General features: G+C 42.4%; 2 protein-coding genes across 2 annotated transcripts in view; both read left to right on the top strand.

Annotated features, from left to right (window-relative positions):
• Positions 1–4,158: 4,158 nt before the first annotated feature.
• The window catches only part of LOC310987539 (NACHT, LRR and PYD domains-containing protein 12-like), a 79,798-nt gene continuing 57,169 nt past the window's right edge, over positions 4,159–26,787 (top strand). The window contains exons 1-4 of the mRNA XM_083973847.1: positions 4,159–4,209; positions 23,860–23,961; positions 24,056–24,175; positions 25,166–25,351. Of these exons, the coding sequence (XP_083829973.1) occupies positions 23,879–23,961; positions 24,056–24,175; positions 25,166–25,351 (389 nt within the window). The 5' untranslated portion in view covers positions 4,159–4,209; positions 23,860–23,878. The remainder of the gene's footprint in view (positions 4,210–23,859; positions 23,962–24,055; positions 24,176–25,165; positions 25,352–26,787) is intronic.
• Positions 5,403–19,875, top strand: LOC310987943 (protein NLRC3-like; the record flags this gene model as incomplete). The annotated part of the gene is given in 11 exon segments (XM_083974412.1): positions 5,403–5,435; positions 7,295–7,415; positions 7,631–7,908; positions 8,341–9,863; positions 11,695–11,892; positions 12,636–12,809; positions 13,264–13,343; positions 13,346–13,436; positions 15,087–15,260; positions 15,666–15,854; positions 19,788–19,875. Coding segments are annotated over 11 exon segments (2,949 nt in total).

Below are 26,787 nucleotides of genomic sequence, written 5' to 3'. Positions count from 1 at the left end.
GAGAAAATCCTCAGGACCATCAGTGTGATTTTGAAACAGATACATAATAGATGGATTTATTGTTCCCCGTCTGACTTTCTGTTCTGTATCATGGTAAACTGAATATATTTGTGGTTTGCATTGCTGCTCAGACGACATAAATCAAATCAACCTCGAAACATGTTGTTGTTTTTTTCACTGTCATTTATTAAAATTACATTAGTCAATTATATCACCTTCATATGGTGGATCAATTTGTCCAAAGTACATTCAAAGTCAAAGAAAGAGTGAGACGTCATCACAAACTGGAATGTTGACATTGACAGATAGACAGATAGAAGAGCTTTGATCCATGTCTGTGGAGGTTCTTAGGTGGCCCAGGTCATCGTAGTCTTTAAGTGCTGAATCGAAGGCAACCGGACTTCTTTTCTTGGTTGCTTGAAGACGTTTCACCTTTCATCAATAAGGCTTCTTCATTTCTAAAAAAAAAAAAAAAAATGTCAGGGGAGTCCCAGGTATTTAACCTTAGTGGGGAGAAACACCACTAAGGCTGTGGTTCTTGAACCATCTCCTCTCACCCATCATCTCTGTTGTCTGTCACCGTGACGACAGGTTAGCAGACGATGCTGCACCAGGGTTCCTGCCACCGTACAGGTTCTCCCTCAGAAAGACCAGCATCTTCCTCCAGGCGTCCTCCTGAGCACCAGAGTGAGCCGCCGTCTCTCCGCCCCACAGAGCCACCACTGCAGAGACAAATTAGTTTCAGTTTCAGTTGAATTTATTGACAAGGGACAATGTACATTAATAAAACATTGTAAAAAACAAATGTAAATGCACCCGAGTTAGCTAAAAAAGCTCAATTTCATCGCCAGTCCCTCTGCCTGATGATAAAAGGCAACCTTAAAAAAAAAAGCAACAATGAGGTGAAATACCAAAGACATATTACTACAGTAATAAATATACATTTGTAAGACAATACACACATTTGCGATAGCACCAAAAGACCAAAGACACATTCAATTCACATTAATAAATATACATTTGTAAGGCCATAACACACGTTTGCGGTGGCACAAGGTCGTTAGTGCTCATAATATAATCAGTTCTTAGTGCTGCCATCATAGGGCATCAGCAATACATAGTATTAAGGAACAGGATTCATTAAACGAATCACTATAACTATCTGGTTACTATGTAATAACTATCTGGTTACTACATATAGGAAGATACATAGACTGGTAGACTGATAGATAGACTGGTCAATATTCTCAGGACCACCTCCACCAATTTCTGCCATATAAATAACATGTATAATTATTATAATCACTTTAAATGTATAACATATGCTTGTAATTATTATAGGAATAATGTGGACAATGGCTGCCTGAACATCAATAACACTACACTCTTCCTAACTCTCAGGCCTTAACCCTTGTACTTGGAGCTACACTCGTTGTTGAAAAAGGCCAGGAATCATACTGATGTCAAGGTTCATCTTTTTATTTCCTCCTCATTCTCCTCCAACGACCACACCACAAACAATCTTGATACACCGTGAAAACTGAAACATAAAAATCTAAGTGAGGCCAATGCAGCGCAAAAATAATAAACAGAATACAGTCCCATTAGAAATAACCAAATAATACACAGGCAAACAGAAGTATATTTACCGTGTGCGCCTCTAGAACATAGTGTAGTCTGTTTTCTTTTCTGACCAGGCGTCCGCCATGTATCCAGACTCTCTTAGCTCTATGCGCGCGGTCTCCTTCTACCCACAATTCCTCACAACAACAAAGTCATGTGACCGGACGTTTCAAAAATAAAATAGACCTCACATTGAAACTCTTTCTTTCTCTTTACTCTCTCATTTTTAATTATTTACGGATGTATACTTATTTATTAACCTTTTAAACCACTTCATTAACTCATGAAATTCTGTCTCCAACAGTTACACAGAGCCAGGCTGCTCCTCCAAGTCTACAATGATACAATGAGATCTGAGATGTTCAGTAACAAAAAGGAATCAGGTTTATTTCTCTGTGGTTAATGGACCAGTAGAAGAAGATTTGACTAAATACAGAGTCAGGTTTAATCAGAACATCACAGTAACAACTGTAACAATGCTGATGGTAACGGTAATGCTGCAACTGATTTAAGTCATAGTGAAGATTAGTGACAGTCTCTGCACATAAGAGCTGAATATAAAATCAATGCAACAGCTAGTTTTCTACCAAGGCTTCACCAAGTTTGTATAATTATTCTGTAAATAGCCTGAGAGAACCGGTCTATAGGAGCTCAGATGAAACTTCCCAGTGGATTTCATCTACATTTTTAAAAGAGTTGTGCTACCAGGACCAAACTGAGCTCCGGAGAATGCATATTTTTTAAAATGTGTTGATAATTTTTTCTTGTTTTTAATTCAATCACATCTTTAAAGATCTGTCAGTGACACCAAATCCATTAAATGGAAACTTTGTTTTTTTTTCAACCTGGGCCCTGCACTGCAAAAACTCAAAATCTTACCAAGAATATTTGTCTCATTTCAAGTCAAAAATGTCATTTCTAGTCAAAACAAATCTCATTCTACTTAAAATAAAAGCAGCTTGTTTTTAAACACGTTTTACTTCTTTCAAGCATATTTTCACTTGAAATAAGTAGAAAAATCTGATAGTGGAGCAAGTTTTTCTTTCTTATTACAAACACAAAAAACCTGCTTTCACTGGCAGATTTTTCTACTTATTTCAAGTGAAAATTTGTTTGAAACAAGTGAAAATTATCTCAAAACAAGTACATTTTGAAGGGGATAGTCTTAGTTTAAGTGAAAAGAGATTAGTTTTGACTAGAAATGAGACATTTTGACAAGAAATAAGACAAATATTCTTGGAAAGATTTTGAGTTTTTGCAGTGTGTTTTCATATGTTTTTCTGTATACGTGAGGGATGGATAATACTTTTATTGAGGTGGCTCCAGTATTGAGCCGGGCAGGCAGCCTGCAGCCCAGCTAACGCTCTTCAACCGGGCAAGTGGCTCCCGTCAAAGTTCACCCTACAAACGTGCTTTTTTTTCCACACTGACTTTAATTTATTAAAATCTCATTAGTCGGTTACATCATATTCATATGGTGGATCCATTTGTGCAAAGGACCAGTTTGAACTTTCAAAGTCATAGAAACAAGAGCGAGACGTCATCACAAACTGTCCATTCCTACGGTGGCCCAGAGAGGTCAGAGACAAACAGCAGCAACACTTCAGACCTGCTTTGTCCATCATGTACCTGAGACATTACTCAGTGCTAAAGGTGAATTTATCAATAAATACCCAAGTTTTTAAAGGTTTTTAGAGTTGGCCCAGAAAACCAAGGAACATCCACTTCAACGTTTAACTCTAAACAAATAGAGGTCATGGGTGAAAGCACAAAATAGAGACAGTCTGTTCCCTCAGAAATGGGACAGTTTTGATTCAGGTAAATTATACACAAACGTGCTTTTAATGGGTAATTTCTGGGACAAAAAGAACAAGGCAGACACATTCTGACATGGTGCTCACATCCACTTTGAGTGAGGGGTGGGTGGGGATGGGCAGCAGCAGGTCTCTGCAGATCGCCTGCTCCTCCTCATTGAAGCGAGTCTTTGCAGCATTTCTGATTGGACACAAACAGGTGACATGTCTCTTTATTTATCCAGTTTCAATGTTGATAGGACCATAATGAGAATGCTTTACTCTGCTTGTACTGAATCTCTTTCTCTTAGTGTGATTTGTTGGTTCTGTCATCTTAGCCATCAGAGCAAAAGAAACTAAAGTTTGGCCTCAGACTCTCTGTTACATTCTTGGACCTGCAGCCACTTGTTGTTATTTCATGGTTTTGCAGGTTGTGGTTTTATACTTGTTGTGTTGTGGTTTCTGAAACTTTTGCCTGATATGAAAGAAAATCAATTCGTCAACAGACTGAGCTGTAACTTGTAGTGGAGTGTCTTTAAATCTCTCAGCAGCTCTTCTACCACAGCTGGATCTCAGCTCACTGTTTATTCATGGTGTCAGAGTTCACCTGTCCATACAGGTGTAATACCAGGAGTTACCCAGCAGGTGGCGCCACTCTACTGTAGAAAGAGACTTCCCCTCCCTCTGTCGCCTTGAACTTGTGTGATTTCCTGTAAACACCTAAAGGTACAGGTGTTCAGATGCCATTTTAGAGTGAACGGAGCAGAAGGAGAGAAACTGAAGTCGGAGACAAGTGAGTGTCAACACAACATTATTATTATTATTATTATTATTATTATTATTATTATTATTATTATTATTATTATTATTATTATTATTATTATTATTATTATTATTGTTGTTGTTGTTGTTGTTGTGTCAGAGTGTGAGAGTCAGTTTGTCTGTGTGGACTGTGGAGGGAAGAAGAGTCAGACGTAGTCCGTACATACGTCAGCACATTGTCTCAGATTCACCTCCACACAACTTCTTCAAACTCATAACAAACATTGACTTGAACTCAACAATGACCTGAGAAGACTTTAGAGGTCAAAGGTCAAAGGTCACGGTGACTGGATGAACGTGGATTTAATGTCAAAGTACTATGGTAGTGGCACATTCATACAAGGAAGTACTTTCGACATCTATTTTGGTCTGACAAGTGAACAGACTTGTTTGTCTTGATTCCGTACACACGTGTGTGTGTGTGTGTGTGTGTGTGTGTGTGTGTGTGTGTGTGTGTGTGTGTGTGTGTTCTGATTTCCCTCTCAGACAGATTGAAGTCCTGAAGATGAGTGTTAATGTGGAGGAACAGGAGGAAGAATCCATGACCAAGAGTGACGGGTCCAAAGAACATAATCCTCCACTATTCAGTTCTGAACCTGGACCTGGACCTGGACCTGGACCTGGACCTGGACCTGGACCTGGACCTCCAGAGTCACAGTAAGAGACGGTTTCCACTGTAAACTGAGCTGAAGATGATTCAGTCGTTAGACTCATGTGAAGGAAACAGAGAGAAACCAGGAACCAGATCCATCAGACTCTGAAAGTTCGCAACCAGTGACCCCCCCCCCCCCCCCCCCCCCCCCCCTGCAGTAAAACACAGACACAAGAGAAAACAGAGAAAACAGAGATAACTGAAAATAAAAACATATTTTTCCTCAGTCAAGGTGAGGCTCGAAGTTCATAAGATGTGTGAATGCAATGTATGATGTACTGTAAAGCGCTTTGGGTACCGTTCAGGTATAGTAAAGCACTATATAAATACAGACCATTTACCATGTTGTGATGATACTGTGTAAAAACCTTTGAGTCAAACTGTTTGTAAAAACAGGCTGTACAAATAAACTTGCCTTGCCACAGCTCCGAGATGATGAGTCCCAGCTGAAGTAGAATGAATGTAATAGTTTACCACAAATGTTTTCACACATCAATGGGTCTCGGACAAACATGGACATGGCCTCACTGATCTTAGACACTAAGGTCAGTGAGGCCACATCCATGCTCTCTCTTCTTTATTCTGTCGATTGAAGAAAAGCCGCATCCGTGTTAATCTGTGTTTCTCCTCATCATCAATCACTTCCTGTTTTACACTGACATTCTTCCTCTGAACACAGACTGAGAACAGAGTCTCAGGGATCCATCTGTCTGTCCATGAGGAGTGACCGGTCCAAAGAACAACCTCCGTGCTTTAGTCCTGGACCTGGACCTTCAGAGTCAAAGTAAGAAACCTGATAAAAACCTGAGCCTCTGTGTGTGTGTTTGTGTGTGTGTGTGTGTGTGTGTGTGTGTGTGTGTGTGTGTGTGTGTGTGTGTGTGTGTGTGTGTGTGTGTGTGTGTGTGTGTGTGTGTGTATGTTTGTTTGTTTTTGTCTTCATGTGTCTCTCCCCTGGGCTGTAAGGGACGACTGGTGTCCAGGTAGATCCAGATGTTGAGCCAGTGGATCCAGATGCTGAGCAGTGGCAGTAGAGCAGCTGATGTGAGACAGATGTTCAGCAGCTGGACACTGGACACAGTTACTGACTAACTGACTCTACACTGTTGTCTATGATGCTGCTGTGCTGCTTCCATCCTTCACTACAGTGTGTGGTGCTGGACGCTGATGTCACTGGAAACTTCCCACAATGCATCTGTGATCAGAGAACTGATCAGTGATCAATGTGATGTGAATAAAAACATGTTTGTGTTTGCAGAGGTCAGAACCACAGACTGAGAGCAGAGTCTCCAGGATCCATCTGTCTGTCCATGAAGAGTGACTGGTCCAGAGAGCTTCCTCCAGTCTTCAGTCTTGGACCTGGACCTGGACCTGGACCTGGACCTGGACCTGGACCTCCAGAGTCACGGTAAGAGACGGTTTCTACTGTAAACTGAGCTGAAGATGATTCAGTCATTAGACTCATGTGAAGGAAACAGAGAGAAACCAGGAACCAGATCCATCAGACTCTGAAGGTTCACAACAAACCTCAGAGACAGAAACATGCACACACACTCTGTCCATCAGACTGATGAAGCACAGCGTCCTCATGTTCCTGTGTCATCAGCCTCAGTCAGTGTGAACGTTGCTGCACCAACACTTTAATGATCCACACGTCTGAGCCTTTAAACTGAAGTCACAGTGGAGATTAAAGCAGCTGATACACACAGACTTTTATTTTGAAAAGTCAGGAACCAGACAGGAGTGATCAGTGTTTCCTGTTTCCTGTCTGAGCTTCTCCACAACATGTAGTGAAGCTCAGGTGGAGCTGCTGAAGCTTCTGTTGTCAGCTTCAGTCTCCTCACACTGGATCAGAGCTCCAACACAGGTTCATTAGAGCCACACAGCAGCGTCTGGATGAGGAGCTCATTAGTTAAAGAGCTGATAGGACTCAGTCCAGAACCAACATCAAACACATGATCAGTGTCTGAAAGAGGAAAACACCACCAACAGCTTCTCAATCATTTCACACATTTGGAGTAAGAACCAGACGAGACGACGCAGAACTGAAGAGACTCAAACTAACAGGGAGTTTGTTTTAGAGTCCAGATTTAAGGTCAACAGATAAACAGAGACAGAAACCAGACCAGTTCAGGACCAGGTCTTCATTCAGCTCGTCTCTCTACACTCGTCTTCCTCTACTTTCTCTCTCTCTGCTCCTCTGCTTACTGAAGCCCCGCCCCCTTGAGGAGGTTAACCAATCAGAGCTCAGATGTGGAGTTGTGACATGTTGTTGATCCAGAAATGTCTTGACAGGAGGAAGAGGAGTGGTGTCTCTGTGGACCAGCAGCTGTCCTGCTGTGGTCTCTGTCAGGACGTCCTGAAGGATCCAGTCTCCACAAGCTGTGGACACTGGTTCTGCAGACAGTGCTTCACCTCAGACTGGGACCAGTCTGGTTCTTCAGGACCCCCCTCCTGTCCCCAGTGTGGAAAAAGACCCAGAACCAGAGGTGAGCTGCAGACAGCCAATCAGAGCAGCTGTGGACAAAGTGAGAGTGAACATCTGTCTGCTGATGTGGTCATTTGTGAAACCAGGACCTGTTGTTTTCTCCAGAGTCATTGTTCCATCACACAGCACTGACATTTAAGATGATGATTCAAACCTTCTCTTTGTTGTCTGTAGTTTTTCTGTAGCTGATGAAAATAATCTGATCAGATTGTCAGACTCTCTGTCTTCAGTCTGACTCTGTCTCTTGTCTCTCAGCAGATCGTGGTCTGCAGGAGGTTTTAGATCAACATAAGATCAGTCTGAGGAGCAGATGTGAACGAGTGACTGAAGGAACTGAGGCAACAGGAAGTGGAACAGGAAGTGGAACCCTCCTCAACAGGATCTACACTGAGCTCTACATCACAGAGGGACAGAGTGAAGAGGTTAATACCCAACATGAGGTGAGACAGCTGGAGACAACGTCCAAGAAGAAGACCCTCCATGACACTCCAATCAAGTGCAAAGACATCTTTAAAGACTTACCTGTCCAACAGAGAGAGGACGTCTCTACGGTCTCACCTGTCCAACAGAGAGAGGACGTCTCTACGGTCTCACCTGTCCAACAGAGAGAGGACGTCTCTACAGTCTCACCTGTCCAACAGAGAGAGGACGTCTCTACGGTCTCACCTGTCCAACAGAGAGAGGACGTCTCTACAGTCTCACCTGTCCAACAGAGAGAGGACGTCTCTACGGTCTCACCTGTCCAACAGAGAGAGGACTTCTCTACGGTCTCACCTGTCCAACAGAGAGAGGACGTCTCTACGGTCTCACCTGTCCAACAGAGAGAGGAGGTCTCTACGGTCTCACCTGTCCAACAGAGAGAGGACGTCTCTACGGTCTCACCTGTCCAACAGAGAGAGGACGTCTCTACGGTCTCACCTGTCCAACAGAGAGAGGACGTCTCTACGGTCTCACCTGTCCAACAGAGACCCATCAGAGTGGTTCTGACCAACGGCGTCGCTGGCGTTGGAAAAACCTTCTCAGTGCAGAAGTTCACTCTGGACTGGGCCGAGGGCTTGGAGAACCAAGATGTCAGTCTGCTGGTTCTGCTTTCGTTCAGGGAGCTGAACCTGATCAGAGATCAGCGGTTGAGTCTTCTCAGGCTGCTCCATGTTTTCCATCCAACATTACAGAAGGTCACAGCAGAGCAGCTGGCTGTCTGTAAACTTCTCTTCATCTTTGACGGCCTGGATGAAAGCCGACTGTCACTGGACTTCAACAACAGGGAGGTTGTGTCTGATGTCACACAGACGTCATCAGTCAACGTGCTGCTGACAAACCTCATCCAGGGGAATCTGCTTCCCTCGGCTCTGGTCTGGATCACCTCCAGACCTGCAGCAGCCAATCAGATCCCTCCTACATGTGTTGACAGGGTAACAGAGGTCCGAGGCTTCACTGACGCCCAGATGGAGGAGTACTTCAGGAGGAGGTCCAGTGATGAAGATCTGTCCAGAAGAATCATCTCACACATCAAGACGTCCAGGACCCTCCACATCATGTGTCAAGTCCCAGTCTTCTGCTGGATCAGTGCTACAGTTCTGGAGCACATGTTGACCACAGACCAGAGAGGAGAGCTGCCCAAGACCACGACTGACCTGTTCTCACACTTCCTGCTGGTCCAGACAAAGAGGAAGAAGAACAAGTACGGTGAAGGACATGAGACGAGTCCACAGGAGCTGACGGAGGCCGACAAGGAAGTTCTTCTGAAGCTGGGGAGGCTGGCGTTTGAACAGCTGGAGGAAGGAAACATCATGTTCTACCAAGAAGACCTGGAGCAGTGTGGTCTGGATGTCACAGAGGCCTTGGTGAACTCAGGACTCTGTACTGAGATCTTCAAAAGAGAGAGTGTGATCTTCCAGAAAACAGTCTACTGCTTTGTTCATCTGAGTGTTCAGGAGTTTCTGGCTGCAGTCTACATGTTCCACTGTTTCACCAACAGCAACACACAGGTCCTCAAGAAGTTCCTGGGAGAAAAACATGTTGATTCAACCCTGGATGACTTCCTGAAGAGAGTCTTGGACAAATCCTTTAGAAGTAGAAGTGGTCACCTGGACCTGTTTGTTCGCTTCCTTCATGGCCTCTCTCTGGAGTCCAACCAGAGGCTGTTAGGAGGTCTGCTGGGTCAGACAGACAACAGTCCAGAAACCATCCAGAGAACCATCAACAACCTGAAGGAAAAGAAGACAAAGATCTCTCCTGACAGAAGCATCAACATCTTCCACTGTCTGACGGAGATGAAGGACCAGTCAGTTCATCAGCAGATCCAACAGTTCCTCAAGTCAGAGAACAGATCAGAGAAGAAACTCTCTGAGATCCAGTGTTCAGCTCTGGCCTACATGCTGCAGATGTCAGAGCAGGTTCTGGACGAGTTGGACCTGAGCAAGTACAAGACGATACAGGAGGGACGACTGAGACTGATCCCAGCTGTGAGGAACTGCAGGAAGGCTCGGTGAGTCCAGACATAATCAATATGATTATTGATCAGTAGTCAACAGTTTTATTTATTCTCATTATTCTTAGTTTGACTCCATTACAGATCAGTTGTGTTTTTTGGAGGTGTAGTAAAAGCTGTGAGCTCCAACATGTCGATCTCCAGCTCGTTGTGATCGTTGCTGTTTAATCAAGAACAAGTTATTTTGTTCTTTTATGTTGACTTTTTGGTTTTATTCAAGTCTTACACCTGAGTTTATCCAGATGTTTCCAGGTCTTAGTACGACTGCTAGTGTTGTAGTCAAGACCACCTAACCCGAGACCAAGTCAAGACCAAAACCAAGTCAAGACTAAGACTTTGAGGGGGTCCAGATAATGAAGCAAATAAGTTTATATCGTTTGGGCCTTAAACTTACTTGGCATCACTCTATTGTAATAGGTTTGAAGACTCGAATAAAACGCTGGAAAGGGATGGATCTGAAGCAGGGTTGTCTTTTATTCGTTCTCAGACAAAGTAGATACAAGTTAACGCCCCGAGTCACTCCACAAGATACAAAGTATCGGAAAAAGACACAGCGTCGGCAGACGGGTGGACGTGACCGATTTTCACATCATCTGAGTGTGGCTTATATACTGGTGTGTGTGTCTTTCGGGTACTTTCCCATGGCTCGACCTTATCTTCAGCTAAATCCGTGATTTTTGCTAACATCCTTTCCAAATGAAGCCCTTCTCCCAATGCATTCGGAGAGGCTTCCCATACACATACATGGGATTTTGCAATCCCGTTTAGCATGGTTAGCCTTGCCACATTAGCATTAGCATAACAACTTTCAGCAAAACACCAGATGGTAGGGTCATACATAGTTCACTCTTGTCTCATGACTTTGCACTTTTGACTTTCACTCCAAAAGGGCATGGTATGATTTTTGTAAGCCAATCGGTGAAGGTAAAGCCATGGTGGGGTGATTTTAGGCCCATCAGTGATGATAAAGCTATGGTGGAGTGAAACAGCATAAAACACAAGAAATAAGTATTTTCTAACTATTTAAATCAACACATAGTAACATTAAATGATGATTATTAATGACATGATAACACAATTCACATTCAGTCTTTAAAGGTGGCATAACTTTCTTTTCATTGGTCTTGCTGTTGTCAGGCTTATCTGTCATTTCTCATAAAAAATGCCACCACACAGACCAAGTCCAAGTCTGAAAGTAAACCAATGTGAGACCATTTCCAAGACCATCACTGTATTCCCATCTCATAATAATCATGTGTCTTGATATTTTCATTATTCCTCCTCAGCTACAAAGAAAGGATGATTTGATCTAAAATCTAAACCATATTTATGTAAACAAAGTTTGAACAGAAGAACACAGCACAGAACCTGCTGAAGTCTCCTCCTATTCACACTAGTGACACCAAGTTGTTACCATGGTTACACAAATAGATGCTTTTGTAGAACAATTTTCATTAAGTTGTTAAATTACATCACATAAACCAAAGTGAGTCTCCTCTCCTCTCCTCTCCTCTCCTCTCCTCTCCTCTCCTCTCCTCTCCTCTCTTCTGCCTTCACCCCGTCTTTGATCCCTCAGAGCGTTTGGAGCCCAGTGTGGCCCGAGTATCCTGCCTGAGTACTCTATTACAGTTTTTCTCAGTTTCTCAGTTTAGAACTTCTAGTAAAAAAAATTAAATATAAACAAGAATCAGATTACAACTACAAGTGCATACAGTATCTACTGTACAATTATTCATCTACAGCAGCATGTCGATGTGCTGGGTCAGGACATCTCTTAGTTCGTAGCTCCGCCGCCACCTGACACATTTGATATTTTCTCTCTTCACAGACTTGTTCATTGTGGACTCTCAGAGAGTCACTGTGAAGTCGTGGCCTCAGCTCTGAAGTCCAACCCCTCCCACCTGACAGAACTGGATCTGAGTAACAAATTTGGGAACAACATGAATAAAAACAACCTGAGTGATTCATCAGTGAAGGTTGTGTGTGCTGGACTGGAGAGTCCAAACTGTCGACTGGAGACTCTGAGGTGAGTTCACTGACTGGACCTGTTGGACTTTTGTCTGTGTTCAGTTCAAATGTGTGAAGTTCAGTTTGAAGCAGCGACTGATTGTGACTCCATGTTACTGCAGCTGGTAGAAGGTGAAGGGTCAGAGGTCACTCAGAGGTCAGTGTGGTGGTGATGATGATGATGATGATGATGATGATGATGATGATGATGATGATGATGATGATGATGATGATGATGATGATGATGATGATGATGATGAGCTGCTCTCAGATGAAGCTGCTAACAGAACAGCTGGATCACCACTGTAGCTGAAGCAGCAGATGTGATGTAGATGTGAGTTTTCCCTCTTTGCTTGGTTCAGGGTCAAAGGTCAAAGCAGCTTCCCAGTGTGAGAGGTCAGGTTAAAGTCCTGTAGCTCAGAGAACAGTGTTGGTTTGATGATCCCACTGTGGAGACACTGAGGCTCATGAACATCAACACTGGGCTCCACAGGAAGGAAGCTTCAGCTCATGGTCACATGACATGAAAGGAGTTTACTTCCTGTCCACAGTGTCTGTGAAGCAGCCTCTGGTCACATGACTCCACTGTCAGTGAGGGGTCAGAGGTCAGCTTCACACAGTGGACAGTTTCTCCTGAGCCACTGTGACTGTGTCCACAGCCTCTGGACCTGAAGCTTCTTCAGCTCTGAACAGATGATGAGACACTGAACGCTGTCAACAAGGAGCTTTGTCCTCAACTCACTGCTTTTATTCTTTATTCAGATTGAACAGCTGCAGGTTGTCAGAGATCAGCTGTTCTTCTCTGGTCTCAGCTCTGAAGTCCAACCCCTCCCACCTGAGAGAACTGGACCTGGGCTACAACAAGCTGCAGGATTCAGGAGTGAAGCATCTGAGTGGTTTTCTGGAGAGTCCAGACTGTAGACTGGAGACTCTGAGGTCAGTTCACTGACTGTTACTGTTGTAGATCTTAGATCTTTGATCCACAACTGAACCTGTGTGTGTGTGTGTGTGTGTGTGTGTGTGTGTGTGTGTGTGTGTGTGTGTGTGTGTGTGTGTGTGTGTGTGTGTGTGTGTGTGTGTGTGTGTGTGTGTGTGTGTGTGTGTGTGTCTTTGATCCAGTTCAGTCCTGAATCAGAGAGTTGTAGTCAGTGTTTAGTCCAACAGGTATTGATCAGATATTGATTCTATATTGACAGACTGATCTGAGGTCAGCAGCAGCTGATGAATCTGTGCTGACATGTGGATGATGTGTGTAGAAGGTCACATGATGATGATCCACAACAACACAAGGACAAAGTCCCTCTACTCTACCTCTACACACTGATCATTGATCAGGACACATCTGATCAGTCATCAATCATTTCATCTTCTTCTTTTATTCTTTATTCAGATTGGAGAACTGCAGTTTGTCAGAGATCAGCTGTTCTTCTCTGGTCTCAGCTCTGAAGTCCAACCCCTCCCACCTGAAAGAACTGACCTGGGTGGAAACGAGCTGCAGGATTCAGGAGTGAAGGGTCTGAGTGGTTTTCTGGAGAGTCCAGACTGTAGACTGGAGACTCTGAGGTCAGACTCTGTTTTATTTCTGTGCTCAGATGAATGTGATGTGAAAGTTGTGTTGATACTGAGCTGCAGACATGAGGCTGATATTCTACTGATCCACACTGAGGCTGTAGGACAGGGTAGGCAGGCGCTCACAGACCAAGACCAGGGCTGTGGGGGGTCGGCACCTCAGACAGCTCATCACACAACAACCTCACAACAAACACATTCATGCACAATGGTTCACACAGATCCAAGTCTTAAACATGTGCAACACCTTTTCCCCACAATCCATGCCGTCCTGACATCAGCTGTTATTAACACACAACTCAGATCAATAACAGGATCACATGTTGGAGCACCGCTCACATCACACAACAAACCTTTAACACAATCCACACTCAGACCTGAGCAACAAGGATGTTAACTGTACACAACAAGCTGTTATTACAAGGTTTACAACAGAGAAGACACACAACCTGGGCTGTGTGTGTGTGTGTATCTAAGTGTCAGAGAGAGAGTAGGTTAAAACTTGCTAACTGTTAGCCACCGTAGCTCAGGCGTTGGTCTCCCGTCAGATAAAAGCTGCTGTTGTTCTTCAGATGAAAGCTCATTAAGGTGTTCACCTCTCCAGTGGAGCATCACTGCAGTTGAATTAGCTGCTAAACTGCTGGAGGCTAAAAAGCCAGGGGACACGTCTGTGTGTTGACCATTCACCAAGGCAACGTGAACAGAAGTGCAGCTCAGACATGGTGCAGTTAAGTTAAGAGGCAGCGTAGCGTTGTGCCTCTTCACCTCCATGTGAACTCTCTGTGGGAACTTACTGCACATGTGCAAACAGCCACATACACACCATACTGACAGAAGAGGCAGAGCAGCTCTGGGCCTTTGCTCTGTAATACTACACATGGCTGAGTGGTTTGTGCAGCTGCTGCCTGGACAGAAGCTAGCTCTGTTTACTGGCTTTTATTAGACCATGAAAATCACCACATTCTGACACATTGAACTTGTAGTAAAGTTATCTGAAAGTCCAAAAGAATCCAACTTTAGATGAAGTGAATAAATCAAAGCCCTGACTGCACCTCACTGGTTTTTAGTCCAGTCTCTGTTTCTCTTCATGTTTCACCTCCACTACAGAAACACATGTGATGTATCAGACAATAACTGATCTATAATCAATAGCTGCTGGCTCCACCTCTTTCCTGAGGCTCTGTGATGTTTATAGTGAAACATTCAAAGCCAACATCCCATAATAAGCTGGTTTCAGGTTTTTCTGTCTCTGAGCTTCATTCAACATGTGTTTCTACACGTTAGTTGTCATGGTAACAGAGTTCAGCCTCACATGTGTGTTGTCTTGAGCATGGTCAGTAAATCTCTGATCAATGTGGCTGCACAACATGAGTTTGTCTGGATGGAGCCACAGGTGGAGCTGACAGGTGAAGAGGCGGAGTCACTGCGTCTGTGTTGAAGCAGCAGCAGCTTCTCATGAATATTAATGAGCTGTTTTCTCTCTATGTGACTGTTTAACCTGCTTCCTGTTGCTACAGCGGTTGGACTTTGATTTTCTAAACTTGTTCTTTCTGAAGCTTCTTCAGCTCTGAACAGATGATGAGACACTGAACGCTGTCAACAAGGAGCTTTGTCCTCAACTCACTGATTTTATTCTTTATTCAGATTGGAGAACTGCAGTTTGTCAGAGATCAACTGTTCTTCTCTGTGCTCAGCTCTGAAGTCCAACCCCTCCCACCTGAGAGAACTGGACCTGAGTGGAAACAAGCTGCAGGATTCAGGAGTGAAGGGTCTGAGTGGTTTTCTGGAGAGTCCAGACTGTAGACTGGAGACTCTGAGGTCAGTTCACTGACTGTTACTGTTGTAGATCTTAGATCTTTGATCCACAACTGAACCTGATTGATCTTCACTCAGAACTTGAATCATTGACTTTGATGTCATGAATGAAGGACGTTTGAAATAGTTGTTGTCTCATGTTTCCACTTGTTCTTCTCTCACACTGACAATGACTCTTCACTTTCAGCTCATTTCACTCAGTCTGATCAATAATCAATGATCTGATCACTGCAGCTGTGTGTGTGTGTGTGTGTGTGTGTGTGTGTGTGTGTGTGTGTGTGTGTGTGTGTGTGTGTGTGTGTGTGTGTGTGTGTGTGTGTGTGTGTGTGTGTGTGTGTGTGTGTGTGTGTGTGTGTGTGTGTGTGTGTGTGTTCTTCATTTAATCTTCTTCTTTTATTCTTTATTCAGATTGTGGAGCTGCAGGTTGTCAGACATCAGCTGTTCTTCTCTGGTCTCAGCTCTGAAGTCCAACCCCTCCCACCTGAGAGAACTGCAGCTGGAAGGAGGAGGATACTACTACAACAAACTGAGCTCTTCATCTCTGCAGCAGCTTCATGATCTTGTGAAGAGTCCAGACTTTCGACTGGAGACTCTGCAGTGAGTCTGATCTGTATCTGTTTCCAGCTGATGAGACTGTGGGAGTGAAATAAAGTGTAAAGTGCAGCAGGTGAACCTGTCAGGATGTGACATCATCACGTATGACTTCATCTATGACATCACAGACTCAGAAAACGCTGCAGCAGCTTCAATGTGTCAATCATCAGTGATCCAGTCACAGGTAAAGGTGTTGAGTCAAACAGGAACAATGAGCTTCACCTGTCACTCAAGTACAGGAAGTACTTTTACTCCACTAACTCCTAACTAAATACTTTTACTGTAGAGTAAAAGTATTTACTCTAGAAATACTTTTACTCTGATACTGGAGGCCGATCTACAGGAAGTATTTTATTGTTTTACTGTAAATACATGAACTATTTTTTTCCATTACTATTTTTTCTGTGTTACTGTAGGTACAGGGAGTACTTTTACTTACTGTAACTAAATAAAGTATTTCTACTTCAGTGTATCATATGGAGCATTTTTTGTTGTTGTTTGTTTGTTTGTTTTTTTCCTCTGGTTTAGTTTAGTTTGTTCATTAGCTTGTTTGTTTGTTAGTTGTTGTTTTATGTTTGTGTTTTATGTTTTATATGGTAAAAATGCTGGGTAGCTTAATTTGGTATGTAGGACAGGCATTAATATAAGCATCATGCTTCTGCCTGTGCCTTTTCAGTCACTATTTTGTCGATAATGTTTTGTGTCGATAATGTTATTGTGTGATGCGACTGAATAAAGAATTTCAATCAATCAATCAATCAATGTTTCCCTTGCTCTGTTTTCTATAACATAAAATTTAGAATATCTGAAAAAGAAATGGATCGATGTTGTTTTTTCAAAGTGTTTGACAGCAGCTTAAATGTGAAGTACGCGTCCCAGAAAACTTCCTCTTTGGGCGAGTGGCGTTCCCAGCTCTCTGCTCTGATCCTCCTCCAGGTGTCGTCATGTTTCACTTCTGCTCCGACACACAGGCGACGTCCCACGCTGATAGTGAGCCAACTATTAAACCATGTTTCCATTTATTCACATTGAGCAATATGGAATTAAAAATGTCTTATGGAAACAGTAAAGTTCATTGGCTTTTCTCTTTCTATTCAAAGTTTATGCAACAAATGCTGATGGAAACAGTTCTTTCCCAGATAAATGTGAGTTGTGATGATGTTTTATGTCAGTTCCACTTGGTATTCCAGCTGTTCAAAGACACGGTGGGAGTAAACACAGAAAGATGCAGGTGAACAGACGACAGACTGGCTTCATGTGAAGTGTCTCCATCTCCCAGAACAGTTTGAAGCGCTGCAGGTGACCGGTCCCTCCGCTGTCTGGAGGAAATGCATCAAGACGGTGTTTACAATCACACGCCACTGTCTTCTCATGTGCAACAGCCTATTTACCAACTTCACCTGGCTGGCGTGCGTGTGGCTCAGCGGTTTCCAGTCGCCACCTGTTTAATGCCAGGTGGAGATTACGCCGCTGCGTCAGCCGGCTCCTCTTACTGGGGAAAACATTGGCCAGTAAGTTAGAAGAAAATAACAGTTATATTTTGTTCTTTTCATGCCGACAATATCATGGCGAGCTAGCTCTACACAGCAATGCAATGTGTTTTCTTTAGTGTCTTTTTATAGACCATCAGCTGTAGCCTCAGCCATTAGTTAGAACCTCTTTACATGGTTCTTGTTTTAAAATGAGGCTGAAGACTGTGAGGACTTTTTAACTCGCTCATTGAGCATTAGCTTAATTAGGTAGCTGACTACAATGCTCCCTGGGTAGACAGTGTTTGTCTCTCTCCACATAGCACAGGTGAACAGGTCAGGCTAGTTGATGGGATGACTATAACATACCTGAAGGGAAAGCTGGCATCATAATTCTGAGTGGTGGGCAGGTACGACTATAGTGTCTCCTATTTTGCAGGCCTAAATACACTGCAAAGAATAAGAAGAATATTCGTCTTATTTCTTGTCAAAATGTCTCATTTCTAGTCAAAACAAGTTTTTTTGTTTGTAATAACACTAACAATAACTTATTTGAAGTGAAAATATACTTGAAAGAAGTCAAAAGTGTCTAAAGATAAGCTACTTTTTAATGTGATGAGTCTTATTTTGAGTAGCCTATGATGAGATTTGTTTTGACTAGAAATAAGACAAATATTCTTGGTAAGATTTTGAGTTTTTGCAGTGTATACTCTGCTACGGAGCCAAGACAGCGATCACTGAGGGTGTGAAGTTTCCATCGTTACACACTCAACCTTTGGACCGTTTTGTGTGCAGCATCCGGGTACTTACACTACACTGTGTTGTGACATAGTTGTGAATCAGTGGCGGCTGGTGACTGGAAACATTGTGGAGGACAGGAGGGAAACCAGTCCACGGTGTCATGTTATTTCATACTGGTGTACTACTTATCTCTACTTTCTTATGTTCAATGGAAATGAAGCAGTAAAACAATAGCTTACAAGATTATTTAAAAACAGCATCATTTTATTCAATCCTGCTGTTTTCAGATTAATACAGGCCTAATGATAAAGACGGAGCATTTATCAAGGATGTTAGATAAAAGGTAAAAAAAAATGTTTAAAAAAAACAGCAGGCCAGAGTTCAACACCTGTAAACGTCACAGTGGGAATTTTACACAACACAGTCTGATTTAAAGACTAAAAACAAAAACCATGAAAATCTGGAATTATAAATAACAAAGCAAAGTGTTCCACTCAATTTAAATACATACTTGTACTTTTAAAGCTTTTACCTGGGCTTTTAGACGAGGGATTCTCCAGGAAGGGACAGTTTCTTTTTTCACTGACTGAAATACAGCAGTGGACCAAAAAAAAAATCAGCGGTGAGAGCTGGATATGGATCACTCGTCCAAAACCCGCAGTTTGACAACATGTCTTACTTTTATTTGTGGGTTCATAGACGGGAAAATCAACAGTCCTTGTTGCTGCCGACACATCACTGAAAACTATGAAGGATCTCTCTGACTGCTTCTCTCTGAACAGTTTATCCAGTAATGTGCTGGTGTTTCCTTTGAAGCCGATGCAAATATCACTGGAAACTCCGTATTTCTTATAGGAGCATAGGAGTGAAAGCTTTACAGACATAGCAACAGTAACCAAGGGCTTATTTGGGAACTGTCATTGGACCAACCTGATGTCAATCTTGTATTCTGGTTGCTAACCCTAACCCTAACCCTAATGCACATCAGCTTGAAAATGTGTTAAAAAGAGGTCTAAAAAATCAACTGTTAATTTCATAGTGGGTAATAAATATGTGTTTTACATGTTGAGGATCAATCCAGTTTCTGTATCAGGGGTTTAAATTCTTCATTTTCATCAAACAAGCAGCAGAAGTCTGGTCGAGAAAATCCTCAGAACCATCAGTGTGATTTTGAAACAGATACATAATGGATGGATTTATTGTTCCCCATCTGACTTTCTGTTGTGTATCATGGTAAACTGAATATATTTGTGGTTTGCATTGCTGCTCAGACTACATAAATCAAATCAACCTCAAAACATGTTGTTTTTTTCACTGTCATTTATTAAAATTACATTAGTCAATTATATCACCTTCATATGGTGGATCAATTTGTCCAAAGTACATTCAAAGTCAAAGAAAGAGTGAGACGTCATCACAAACTGGAATGTTGACATTGACAGATAGACAGATAGAAGAGCTTTGATCCATGTCTGTGGAGGTTCTTAGGTGGCCCAGGTCATCGTAGTCTTTAAGTGCTGAATCGAAGGCAACCGGACTTCTTTTCTTGGTTGCTTGAAGACGTTTCACCTTTCATCAATAAGGCTTCTTCATTTCTAAAAAAAAAAAAAAATGTCTGTGGAGTCCCAGGTATTTAACCTTAGTGGGGAGAAACACCACTAAGGCTGTGGTTCTTGAACCATCTCCTCTCACCCATCATCTCTGTTGCCTGTCACCGTGACTACAGGTTAGCAGACGATGCTGCACCAGGGTTCCTGCCACCGTACAGGTTCTCCCTCAGAAAGACCAGCATCTTCCTCCAGGCGTCCTCCTGAGCACCAGAGTGAGCCGCCGTCTCTCCGCCCCACAGAGCCGCCACTGCAGAGACAAATTAGTTTCAGTTTCAGTTTAATTTATTGACAAGGGACAATGTACATTAATAAAACATTGTAAAAAACAAATGTAAAAGCACCCGAGTTAGCTAAAAAAGCTCATTTTCATCGCCAGTCCCTCTGCCTGATGATAAAAGGCAACCTTAAAAAAAAAGCAACAATGAGGTAAAACACTAAAGACATATTAATAAATATACATTCGTAAGACAATACACACATTTGCGATAGCACCAAAAGACCAAAGACACATTCAATTCACATTAATAAATATACATTTGTAAGGCCATAACACACGTTTGCGGTGGCACAAGGTAGTTAGTGCTCATAATATAATCAGTTCTTAGTGCTGCCATCATAGGGCATCAGCAATACATAGTATTAAGGAACAGGATTCATTAAACGAATCACTATAACTATCTGGTTACTATGTAATAACTTTCTGGTTACTACATATAGGAAGATACATAGACTGGTAGACTGATAGATAGACTGGTCAATATTCTCAGGACCACCTCCACCAATTTCTGCCATATAAATAACATGTATAAATATTATAATCACTTTAAATTTATAACATATGCTTGTAATTATTATAGGAATAATGTGGACAATGGCTGCCTGAACATCAATAACACTTCACTCTTCCTAACTCTCAGGCCTTAACCCTTGTACTTGTAGCTGCACTCGTTGTTGAAAAAGGCCAGGAATCATACTGATGTCAAGGTTCATCTTTTTATTTCCTCCTCATTCTCCTCCAACTACGACACGATAAACAATCTTGATACACCGTGAAAACTGAAACATAAAAATCTAAGTGAGGTCAATGCAGCGCAAAATAATAAACAGAATACAGTCCCATTAGAAATAACCAAAATAATACACAGGCAAACAGAAGTATATTTACCGTGTGCGCCTCTAGAACATAGTGTAGTCTGTTTTCTTTTCTGACCAGGCGTCCGCCATGTATCCAGACTCTCTTAGCTCTATGCGCGCGGTCTCCTTCTACCCACAATTCCTCACAACAACAAAGTCATGTGACCGGACGTTTCAAAATAAAAAAGACCTCACATTGAAACTCTTTCTTCCTCTTTACTCTTTCATTTTCAATTATTTATGGATGTATACTTATTTATTAACCTTTTAAACCACTTCATTAACTCATGAAATTCTGTCTCCAACAGTTACACAGAGCCAGGCTGCTCCTCCAAGTCTACAATGATACAATGAGATCTGAGATGTTCAGTAACAAAAAGGAATCAGGTTTATTTCTCTGTGGTTAATGGACCAGTAGAAGAAGATTTGACTAAATACAGAGTCAGGTTTAATCAGAACATCACAGTAACAACTGTAACAATGCTGATGGTAACGGTAATGCTGCAACTGATTGAAGTCGTAGTGAAGATTAGTGACAGTCTCTGCACATAAGAGCTGAATATAAAATCAATGGAACAGCTAGTTTTCTACCAAGGCTTCACCAAGTTTGTATAATTATTCTGTAAATAGCCTGAGAGAACAGGTCTATAGGAGCTCAGATGCAACTTCCCAGTGGATTTCATGTAGATTTTTAAAAGAGTTGTGCTACCAGGACCAAACTGAGCTCCGGAGAATGCACATTTTTAAAATGTGTTGATCATTTTTTCTTGTTTTTATTTTCAATCACATCTTTAAAGATCTGTCAGTGACACCAAATCCATTAAAGGGAAACTTTGTTTTTTTTTTCAACCTGGGCCCTGCACTGCAAAAACTCAAAATCTTACCAAGAATATTTGTCTCATTTCAAGTCAAAAATGTCATTTCTAGTCAAAACAAATCTCATTCTACTTAAAATAAGACTCATCACATAAAAAGCAGCTTGTTTTTAAACACGTTTTACTTCTTTCAAGCATATTTTCACTTGAAATAAGTAGAAAAATCTGATAGTGGAGCAAGTTTTTCTTTCTTATTACAAACACAAAAAACCTGCTTTCACTGGCAAATTTTTCTACTTATTTCAAGTGAAAATTTGTTTGAAACAAGTGAAAATTATCTCAAAACAAGTACATTTTGAAGGGGATAGTCTTAGTTTAAGTCAAAAGAGATTAGTTTTGACTAGAAATGAGACATTTTGACAAGAAATAAGACAAATATTCTTGGAAAGATTTTGAGTTTTTGCAGTGTGTTTTCATATGTTTTTCTGTATACGTGAGGGATGGATAATACTTTTATTGAGGTGGCTCCAGTATTGAGCCGGGCAGGCAGCCTGCAGCCCAGCTAACGCTCTTCAACGGGCAAGTGGCTCCCGTCAAAGTTCGCCCTACAAACGTGCTTTTTTTCCCACACTGACTTTAATTTATTAAAATCTCATTAGTCAGTTACATCATATTCATATGGTGGATCCATTTGTGCAAAGGACCAGTTTGAACTTTCAAAGTCATAGAAACAAGAGCGAGACGTCATCACAAACTGTCCATTCCTACGGTGGCCCAGAGAGGTCAGAGACAAACAGCAGCAACACTTCAGACCTGCTTTGTCCATCATGTACCTGAGACATTACTCAGTGCTAAAGGTGAATTTATCAATAAATACCCAAGTTTTTAAAGGTTTTTAGAGTTGGTCCAGAAAACCCAGGCACATCCACTTCAAAGTTTAACTCTAAACAAATAGGAGTCATGGGTGAAAGAACAAAATAGAGACAGTCTGTTCCCTCTAAAATGGGACAGTTTTGATTCAGGTAAATTATACACAAACGTGCTTTTAATGGGTAATTTCTGGGACAAAAAGAACAAGGCAGACACATTCTGACGTGGTGCTCACATCCACTTTGAGTGAGGGGTGGGTGGGGATGGGCAGCAGCAGGTCTCTGCAGATCGCCTGCTTCTCCTCGTTGAAGCGAGTCTTTGCAGCATTTCTGATTGAACACAAACAGGTGACATCTCTCTTTATTTACACAGTTTCAATGTTGATAGGACCAGAATGAGCATGCTTTACTCTGCTTGTACTGAATCTCTTTCTCTTAGTGTGATTTGTTGGTTCTGTCACCTTAGCCATCAGAACTAAAGAAACTAAAGTTTGGCCTCAGACTCTCTGTTACATTCTTGGACCTGCAGCCACTTGTTGTTATTTAATGGTTTTGCAGGTTGTGGTTTTATACATTTGTGTTGTGATTTCTGAAACTTTTGACTGATATGAAAGAAAATCAATTCCTCAACAGACTGAGCTGTAACTTGTAGTGGAGTGTCTTTAAATCTCTCAGCAGCTCTTCTACCACAGCTGGATCTCAGCTCACTGTTTATTCATGGTGTCAGAGTTCACCTGTCCATACAGGTGTAATACCAGGAGTTACCCAGCAGGTGGCGCCACTCTACTGTAGAAAGAGACTTCCCCTCCCTCTGTCGCCATGAACTTGTGTGATTTCCTGTAAATGCTGAGGAGGAAGTGAAAGTAAAAATGTTCAGACGCCATGTTAGAGTGAACGGAGCAGAAGGAGAGAAACTGAAGTCTGAGACGAGTGAGTGTCAACACAACATTATTATTATTATTATTATTATTATTATTATTATTATTATTATTATTATTATTATTATTATTATTATTATTATTGTTGTTGTTGTTGTGTCAGAGTGTGAGAGTCAGTGTGTCTGTGTGGACTGTGGAGGGAAGAAGAGTCAGACGTAGTCCGTACCTACGTCAGCACATTGTCTCTGATTCACCTCCACACAACTTCTTCAAACTCAGAACAAACATCAAAGGTCAAAGGTCACGGTGACTGGATGAACATGGATTTAATGTCAAAGTCCTATGAGTGGTGGAGGTCAACGACTGGATCAGACAAGGACGTGATTATAGTTTGGGTGTGTCTTGATTCTGTGTGTGTGTGTGTGTGTGTGTGTGTGTGTGTGTGTGTGTGTGTGTGTGTGTGTGTGTGTGTGTTACTGGTTTCCCTCTCAGACTGACTGAAGTCCTGAAGATGAGTGTTAATGTGGAGGAACAGGAGGACAGATCAAAGTCTCTGGAGAGTGACCGGTCCAAACATGAACCTCCAGACTCACAGTAAGAGACCAGATAAAAACCTGAAGTGTGTGTGACGTCACAGGAGAGGAAATGTGTGTGTGTCCACTGAATAAAAACATGTTTGTGTTTGCAGAGGTCAGAACCACAGACTGAGAGCAGAGTCTCCAGGATCCATCTGTCTGTCCATGAGGAGTGACATGTCTAACGGACAACCTCTAAACTTCAGTCTTGGACCTGGACCTCCAGAGTCACAGTAAGAGACCAGATTCAGACCAGTGTGCAGGGTTTGGAGGGTTACTTTAAATATGTAATCCAGTACAATTACAAACTACATTTGAAAAATAATGTAATCAGTAACTTACTCTAAGTATCACACAATTAAAGTTATGTACTGGATTACTTTTAGTTACTATTGGATTACTTCAATACCAAATATGCAAATTAAGAATATCACACAACCAGCACACATCAATCCACGTCGATTAGATCACTCAAAACAGGAAGTCAAACTCACTCAGCATCCGGTAAATTTCAAAATAAAACACAGTGGACAAACTCCCGTGACAAACGACCATGAGTCACCGGTCAGTCAGAGTCCTGAAGCTGACAGGACGTCATGAAGGAAATAGAAAATAATAGTGGAGGAGGAAAACTGCAACATTTTAAAAATGTAATCCTGACAAGAAGTAATCCTCATTTTATCAAATATTCCAGCAATCTGATGACATGTTTTTTCTACTGTAACAGATTACAGTTTCCTTCTTTTTCCTCTTACGCCATTACATGTAATCCATTACTCCCCAAGCCTGTCTGTGTTGTGTGTCCTCTGTGTGTGTGTGTCAGTGTCAGTGTCAGTGTCAGTGTGTGTGTGTGTGTGTGTGTGTGTGTGTGTGTGTGTGTGTGTGTGTGTGTGTGTGTGTGTGTGTGTGTGTGTGTGTGTGTGTGTGTGTGTGTGTGTGTGTGTGTGTGTGTGTGTGTGTGTGTGTGTGTGTGTGTCAGTGTCAGTGTGTGATCCTGTGTAGAGCTGATGTGAGACAGATGTTCAGCAGCTGGACACTGGACACAGTTAATGACTGACTGACTCTACACTGTTGTCTATGATGCTGCTGTGTTGCTTCCATCCTTCACTACAGTGTGTGGTGCTGGACGCTGACGTCACTGGAGACTTCCCACAATGCATCTGTGATCAGAGAACTGATCAGTGATCAATGTGATGTGAATAAAAACATGTTTGTGTTTGCAGAGGTCAGAACCACAGACTGAGAGCAGAGTCTCCAGGATCCATCTGTCTGTCCATGAGGAGTGACTGGTCCAGAGAGCTTCCTCCAGAAATCAGTCCTGGACCTGGACCTGGACCTGGACCTGGACCTGGACCTGGACCTGGACCTGGACCTGGACCTGGACCTGGACCTGGACCTTCAGAGTCCCAGTAAGAGACGGTTTCTACTGTAAACTGAGCTGAAGATGATTCAGTCATTAGACTCATGTGAAGGAAACAGAGAGAAACCAGGAACCAGATCCATCAGACTCTGAAGGTTCACAACAAACCTCAGAGACAGAAACATGCACACACACTCTGTCCATCAGACTGATGAAGCACAGCGTCCTCATGTTCCTGTGTCATCAGCCTCAGTCGGTGTGAACGTTGCTGCACCAACACTTTAATGATCCACACGTCTGAGCCTTTAAACTGAAGTCACAGTAGAGATTAAAGCAGCTGATACACACAGACTTTTATTTTGAAAAGTCAGGAACCAGACAGGAGTGATCAGTGTTTCCTGTTTCCTGTGTGTGACTGTCTGAGCTTCTCCACAACATGTAGTGAAGCTCAGGTGGAGCTGCTGAAGCTTCTGTTGTCAGCTTCAGTCTCCTCACACTGGATCAGAGCTCCAACACAGGTTGATTAGAGCCACACAGCAGCGTCTGGATGAGGAGCTCATTAGTTAAAGAGCTGATAGAACTCAGTCCAGAACCAACATCACACACATGATCAGTGTCTGAAAGAGGAAAACACCACCAACAGCTTCTCAAACATTTCATACTAGTGATGGCCAGTTCTTTTGACTGTACTGAATCACTAGAATCACCCCCCCCCCCCCCCCCCCCCCGTCAGACGTGCATAGTACAGTACAGACATTCGTGGGAGAAGCAGCAAATATTACTACAAGGTGAATACGAGTCCTGTGTGCACAGTACATTCACTTAAAGGGATAGTTCAACATTTTGGCAAATTGGCCCATTGCCATAATCGCTATAGTCATAGCAGTAGGTTCGTTACCTTTATTTGTCGGTGTAAGCTATTTTTAGAACGGAGGAGCGGAGCGGCAGGCTGTTCAGAGCTACACTATGGAGGCTAATGGAATTTCTTGGTTTCCCTCATCAAACTCATCAAATACAAAATCCCAAAACTCCAAAACACTTTCGTGGACAAGTTGTGACCTGCACAATCACCACGCTATGAGATAATAATGGAACGTTACGAAACGGACCCGTTTTCGAGGTAAATACAGAGTCTGCTTGCTGAAAAACTGTCCCTGAACGCAACGCGCATCAGCGGTTTTGCATGAATTTCCCTCTAAAACAACTCTGTCTCGTAACGTTCTATTATTATCTCATAGCGTGGTGATTGTGCAGCTCACAACTTGTCCACGAAAGCGTTTTGGAGTTTTGGGATTTTGTATTTGATGAGTTTGATGAGGGAAACCAAGAAATTCCATTAGCCTCCATTGTGTAGCTCTGAGCAGCCTGCCGCTCCGCTCCTCCGTTCTAAAAATAGCTTACACCGACAAATAAAGGTAACGAACCTACTGCTATGACTATAGGGATTATGGCAATGGGCCAATTTGCCAAAATGTTGAACTATCC

The sequence above is a fragment of the Trachurus trachurus genome (genome assembly GCF_905171665.1).
Source record: "Trachurus trachurus genome assembly, chromosome: 6".
NCBI lineage: Eukaryota > Metazoa > Chordata > Actinopteri > Carangiformes > Carangidae > Trachurus > Trachurus trachurus.
The sequence above is the reverse complement of the archived record's forward strand: the minus strand, read 5'-3'. Positions and strand labels throughout refer to the sequence as shown.